The sequence below is a fragment of the Oncorhynchus mykiss genome, chromosome 16 (assembly GCF_057628025.1).
Source record: "Oncorhynchus mykiss isolate SJ-2025 chromosome 16, ASM5762802v1, whole genome shotgun sequence".
Taxonomy (NCBI): domain Eukaryota; kingdom Metazoa; phylum Chordata; class Actinopteri; order Salmoniformes; family Salmonidae; genus Oncorhynchus; species Oncorhynchus mykiss.
In genome coordinates, this window is record NC_143037.1 from 37,610,191 (window position 1) to 37,617,261 (window position 7,071).

Below are 7,071 nucleotides of genomic sequence, written 5' to 3' on the forward strand. Positions count from 1 at the left end.
CATCCGAGAGGTTACACCAGGCCACAGCACTAGACTAGACTAATGAGGGCTCCGACTGGGACCTCACATTCTCCTTTGGACCCGCAGCTTCCCGTGGAAACCTTTTTGGACAGGTGGAGCCACAAGCTCCGCAGATACAATTTGTAATTTGTCATCTATCCTAAATTATTCTCAGCATTGATCACCGTCCCTAAGCTCCCTAGGACTTACTTTTAAGAATGTCGCTCATCTGCCACAAATGGAAGCACCCACTATTTCTTATTTGGAATCTCCTCTCCTGGCCTTGGCACCTGTTTAAAAGGACATACACTGACAGTGCACCCTGCTTAAGGTATGCCATAAGCACATTTTGAGCACACTGCCTCACTTCTTACATTAATGTGCCATTTCAGTGGTTGTTGCAAAGTCTTTGTTTTTGAATGTGGTCAAGACCTGTCAGAGTGGCTGTAGAAGCCATTGACACGATGTGTGTGTGTGGTCTTGTTCTCTGGAGTTTGGCAATGTGACCTTTGCCCAGTGGCATGAATGTCAGTGGGACCTGTGAGTCAGAGCTCAGTGGTGGCTGAAGGCAAAGGCATAGTTATTGGTTGATCAGAGACACGAGGGTGATCAACTGGCAGCTTCTCAAACCTATTAACCATTGACGTCTTGTGATGAGTACATGGCTAATTTGATGATATTGAACTAAGACAGACAGCTAGACAAATAAAGCACATTGACTACCATCAGCAGCACACCTTTTCTTAAAAATACATGTTTATTTCCTATCCCACAAAACAACATACTATAGAGCTGTACACATTTTTACAAAGGACACAATTCCAAAATAAGTGTTTGTTTTCTTACAATAAAATCTGTCAGGTACTTCTGATGGATGGGTGGTTGTTCCCGTTCCAGTAGCTCACAAAGGTACATTGCAACACACTTGCTGGGTCTCTGTGTATATATTTTTTTCCATTGTCATACCTGCCCGCTACGTGTAATCAACCTAACCACAGCTTGAGTTATGACCGATAAATAAAACCTTTTGCTATGAGACAAGATGGAGGGAAGCAACATTGTTACCCTTACAGAACAGTGGTAAAGAGGCTTCGATGAAAATGAAAATATTTCAATGATATATACAAAATGAACTACAATTTACAATCAAACATGTTTAAACACGTTTAACCCATATAAAAATTCCAGACTATAACAAAGGGGAAAGACAATTTGGTTGCTCAGGTTTGGTTAAATCTGAAGCATGCGCATCATCCAGAGTTTGAAGTTAGAAGAGTTTATGGTTGAAAATTCTGTGGCCGGATCTTCATCTCCACTCTCTTCAGGGAGTAGTTGGGCCCGTGCCAGCCGTACCAATTGATTCCATCTGTGCTCTTGCTGTGGTCGCCATAACGATAGAACACGCCGTTCAGGTTGGAGTCAGTGCAACAGTTGTACCAGTAACCACCTGTAGGGAAAAAAGGTGAAAATGCAGTCATTGGAAATACATTTGAAGGTGTTAATTCTGCGAGTTAAACCAGAGTTAAGTATTTTGTCCCTCTTGTACCTTTGCGTAGTGAAGCGCAGTCGTCCACACATTTGTCGTTGTCTTTGCCCTTGGTGCTGAAGTTGGTGTTGTTGTGGTAGCGCAGAGAGTCCCCAGCATTTCCACTGTAGTTGGCGATGAAGAGTTTGTAGCTGTTCAACTCGTTTTTCACTGTGAAGTAACTGTACTCTGCATAGCGGGTCTGGCCTTCCCAGTCCTGGAGAACAGAAAAACAGAAACAGAACATTATTTAGTTGTTTGCTGCACATCTTGTGGTAAAACTATGCAACTGAGAATATTGAACTAATGTTAAAACTTTAGGTGGAGCAAGAGGTTTACCACTTGACCATGAGTTTTCTTTTTACTGTGTTTGGGTGGTGTATCTTTAGTCTCCTGGCTCTGGATAAAACCTCCCACCACTATCATCAGTTACCTCAGGAGTGGGGTGTGTCAGAGTCATGCCGTTATTTATTTACTGCTCTCAGTATCTGGGGACTGGTCCTTTGTACCTCCATCTCTATTCTTAGTATGCTGGGCTGCCTTGTCAGACGGAAGATGTTTTCATTGCCCAGCCAGAAGTCCCCGCGGATGGTGCCAAAGCCATTTTTGTACTGCTTCCAGTCGCGGTTGAAGGAGGTCAGGCCCACCTTGCGTCTCTGGATGAGCGTCCAGCCACCACCATTGCTCTCCATGTCACAGAAGACCTGCCATTATACAGAGACTACAATGTAGCAGGGATCTGTGAATGTAAAACCTTTTTTGTAATTCCAGGGTTATCACTTACATCAATCTCAGGGGTCCCCAGGAAGTCATCTGCAGGCAGTTTGTACTCCCCAGAGATCTTGTAGTTCTTGGTGTACAGGGATGCACAGTCGTAGATGGCATCTAGAAAAGAAAAGGTTATGTCATTAGAGATGGCCAAACCAGATGCTGTTTCATGGCGGGTTTTAAAAATGCTAATTGACAAACGGTATCATGGGAATAGATGTCTGCCAGAGAAGTCAAAGAATTTTGGATAGAAGGATATTATACACAGCATGGTTACATTTCTTTGCATAGTTCTCTCTATTGTTTATGTGATGGTATGGTGATGCCATTTGTGGTGCTTTGAGATCACTGGGGAGTAATGGATCCAATGCATCAAAAAGGGATCAAGTGTTTTCATGGCTAGAGGCTGGAGTGGAAACGCCACTCTAGTCTTTGCTTTTCTTCCTGCTCTGCTTACCTGTCTGCACAGTGTCTGTATAATTTGAAGAGTCATTATAAATCGCTTCTCTGTTCACTGTTGCAGCATCATAAATGTACTACTGCTAATAGGGTATTAAAATATACACTGCGACATGCCTGGTTAAATCTCCCCACTGTCTGGTTAAATCTCCCCGCTGCCTGGTTAAATCTCCCCACTGCCTGGTTAAATCTCCCCGCTGCCTGGTTAAATCTCCCCGCTGCCTGGTTAAATCTCCCCGCTGCCTGGTTAAATCTCCCCGCTGCCTGGTTAAATCTCCCCGCTGCCTGGTTAAATCTCCCCGCTGCCTGGTTAAATCTCCCCGCTGCCTGGTTAAATCTCCCCGCTGCCTGGTTAAATCTCCCCGCTGCCTGGTTAAATCTCCCCGCTGCCTGGTTAAATCTCCCCACTGCCTGGTTAAATGATGGCTATCACGAGACACCCAGACAAGTTTGCAAACTAGTCTCCATTTGATGGCAGCTGTCTAATGCCGAAGATTCGGAACGCCCACTGATAATTATTACAGGTCGAACGATTATGATTTTTCAACACCGATACCGATTTATTGGAGGACCAAAAAATAAATATGTATTTGTAATAATGACAATTACAACAATACTGAATGAACACTTATTTTAACTTAATATAATACACCAATAAAATCAATTTAGCCTCAAATAAATAATGAAACATGTTCAATTTGGTTTAAATAATGCAAAAATAAAGTGTTGGAGAAGAAAGTAAAAGTGCAATATGTGCCATGTAAGAAAGCTAACGTTTAAGTTCCTTGCTCAGAACATGAGAACATATGAAAGCTGGTGGTTCCTTTTAACATGAGTCTTAAATATTCCCAGGTAAGAAGTTTTAGGTTGTAGTTATTATAGGAATTATAGGACTATTTCTCTCTATACCATCTGTATTTCATATACAGTGCCTTGCGAAAGTATTCGGCCCCCTTGAACTTTGCGACCTTTTGCCACATTTCAGGCTTCAAACATAAAGATATAAAACTGTCTTTTTTTGTGAAGAATCAACAACAAGTGGGACACAATCATGAAGTGGAACAACATTTATTGGATATTTCAAACCTTTTTAACAAATCAAAAACTGAAGTATTGGGTGTGCAAAATTATTCAGCCCCTTTACTTTCAGTGCAGCAAACTCTCTCCAGAAGTTCAGTGAGGATCTCTGAATGATCCAATGTTGACCTAAATGACTAATGAGGATAAATACAATCCACCTGTGTGTAATCAAGTCTCCATATAAATGCATCTGCACTGTGATAGTCTCAGAGGTCCGTTAAAAGCGCAGAGAGCATCATGAAGAACAAGGAACACACCAGGCAGGTCCGAGATACTGTTGTGAAGAAGTTTAAAGCCGGATTTGGATACAAAAAGATTTCCCAAGCTTTAAACATCCCAAGGAGCACTGTGCAAGCGATAATATTGAAATGGAAGGAGTATCAGACCACTGCAAATCTACCAAGACCTGGCCGTCCCTCTAAACTTTCAGCTCATACAAGGAGAAGACTGATCAGAGATGCAGCCAAGAGGCCCATGATCACTCTGGATGAACTGCAGAGATCTACAGCTGAGGTGGGAGACTCTTTCCATAGGACAACAATCAGTCGTATATTGCACAAATCTGGCCTTTATGGAAGAGTGGCAAGAAGAAAGCCATTTCTTAAAGATATCCATAAAAAGTGTTGTTTAAAGTTTGCCACAAGCCACCTGGGAGACACACCAAACATGTGGAAGAAGGTGCTCTGGTCAGATGGAACCAAAATGGAACTTTTTGGCAACAATGCAAAACGTTATGTTTGGCGTAAAAGCAACACAGCTGAACACACCATCCCCACTGTCAAACATGGTGGTGGCAGCATCATGGTTTGGGCCTGCTTTTCTTCAGCAGGGACAGGGAAGATGGTTAAAATTGATGGGAAGATGGATGGAGCCAAATACAGGACCATTCTGGAAGAAAACCTGATGGAGTCTGCAAAAGACCGGAGACTGGGACGGAGATTTGTCTTCCAACAAAACAATGATCCAAAACATAAAGAAAATCTACAATGGTATGGTTCAAAAATAAACATATCCAGGTGTTAGAATGGCCAAGTCAAAGTCCAGACCTGAATCCAATCGAGAATCTGTGGAAAGAACTGAAAACTGCTGTTCACAAATGCTCTCCATCCAACCTCACTGAGCTCGAGCTCTTTTGCAAGGAGGAATGGGGAAAAATGTCAGTCTCTTGATGTGCAAAACTGATAGAGACATACCCCAAGCGACTTACAGCTGTAATCGCAGCAAAAGGTGGCGCTACAAAGTATTAACTTAAGGGGGCTGAATAATTTTGCACGCCCAATTTTTCAGTTTTTGATTTGTTAAAAAAGTTTGAAATATCCAATAAATGTCGTTCCACTTCATGATTGTGTCCCACTTGTTGTTGATTCTTCACAAAAAAATACAGTTTTATATCTTTATGTTTGAAGCCTGAAATGTGGCAAAAGGTCGCAAAGTTCAAGGGGGCCGAATACTTTCGCAAGGCACTGTACCTTTGACTATTGGATGTTCTTATAGGCACTATAGTATTGCCAGTGTAACAGTATAGTTTCTGTCCCTCTCCTCGCCCCTACCTGGGCTAGAACCAGGAACACATCGACAACAGCCACCCTCGAAGCAGCGTTACCCATGCGGAGTAAGGGAAATAACTACTCCAAGTCTCAGAGCGAGTGACGTTTGAAACGCTATCAGCGCGCACCCAGCTAACTAGCTAGCCATTTCACATCGGGTACACCAGCCTCATCTCCGGAGTTTTTAGGCTTGAAGTCATAAACAGCGCAATGCTTGAAGCACAGCAAAGAGCTGCTTGCAAAACGCACGAAATCGGTGTCCAAAAATACGGATTTCCGATTGTTATGAAAACTTGAAATCGGCCCTGATTAATAGGTTGACCTCTAATAATTATAGTACATTTTTTTAAACCCTGAACAATGGCCTCCATACAAATATAATTGAACCTTTTTGGTTGTTTGTTTAATAATAGTCGTCTGAAACTGTATGCTAATATTTCTGTGAAGGGTTTTTTGAAGTAGATTTTCTGTTTTCTGACTGCAGACTGACTGACATTTCTTGTGTGTCTGACATTAAATCAAATCAAATTTTATTGGCCACATACACATGGTTAGCAGACCATGCAGTAATATCTAACAAGTAATCTAAGCTAACAATTTCACAACTACCTTATACACACAAGTGTAAAGGAATGAATAAGAATATGTACATACAAATATATGAATGAGAGATGGCCGAACGGCATAGGCAAGATGCAGTAGATGGTATAGAGTACAGTATATACATATGAGATGAGTAATGTAGGGTATGTAAACATTATATAAAGTGGCAGGCCCTGAAGCCAGGATATGCATATAATTGGTACCATTGGAGAGAAAACACTGAAGTTTGTAGAAATGTTAAAATATCCACAACTTAGGTTCTTACCTGATGTGGTCTGAGTGACGGACTGGGCGGCTTGCAGCTGCATGATCTCCACCCGGTTATTGATCTCAGAGTACTTGCTCTCAGCCTCAGTGACGCGGGACTCCTGCTGTCGGTTCTGCTTGTCCAGCTCGATCATCTGCCTTACTACGTTCATCAAGTCTGTCTCCTGCTTGCGGCCCAGCTCCTCCAGTAGGCTGGTCAGGTTGGCCACCTGCACCTTCAGGGAGCGCACTTCATCACAGCACTGCGCTTTTGGAGGCTTGGGTGGCGCCAGCCTCTTCCTTGGGTTTTGCGCCCACGCTTCTGTCAGCACCAGCAGCAGGAGGGTAACGCTCAGAGTCACCGTCAGCAAAGACATCTTTTACAATTTTCTCAATTCTTGCTCTGGTTGAATGCAAGCTGTCCTGGTCCAGTCTGATTCTTTAGCGGTGTCAGAGGTCTTGAAGAAACTGAGAGAACAGGATTGGATTAGTTGAGTTAGGAATCTGACTGGTTGAAGTGAAGTTTCCTTTAGCCAACTGCTTTCTCAGGCTCTTTGCTCCCTCAGTAAAGCTGTGGCTGGGGGATCTTAAATATATATACATGTGTGCCCTCCCCTTTTTTGGTTGTGCTCACAGTTACTGACCCGCCTTCAACCCCCCCCCCCCCCCCCCCCCCACACACACACACACACACTCACTCACTCACTCACAGACACACACACACACACACACACACACACACACACACACTTTTGCTCACTCTTGTTGGTTCTGCCCTGTGCCTTGTTTCTTTTTCATGTGTTGCAAGTTTCAGAGGGACACAGTTTTTTCGCTCTGTCTGGA

General features: G+C 43.0%; 1 protein-coding gene across 1 annotated transcript; it reads right to left on the reverse strand.

Moving 5' to 3' along the window:
• Nucleotides 1-738: 738 nt before the first annotated feature.
• Nucleotides 739-6,860, reverse strand: LOC110491872 (angiopoietin-related protein 7). The gene is made up of 5 exons (XM_021565695.3): nucleotides 6,248-6,860; nucleotides 2,310-2,410; nucleotides 2,035-2,229; nucleotides 1,547-1,742; nucleotides 739-1,447 (listed from the first exon to the last, which is right to left on the reverse strand). The coding sequence occupies exons 1-5, from the start codon at nucleotides 6,603-6,605 to the stop codon at nucleotides 1,278-1,280; spliced, it is 1,020 nt and encodes a 339-aa protein (XP_021421370.3). The 5' UTR covers nucleotides 6,606-6,860; the 3' UTR covers nucleotides 739-1,277.
• Nucleotides 6,861-7,071: the final 211 nt, after the last annotated feature.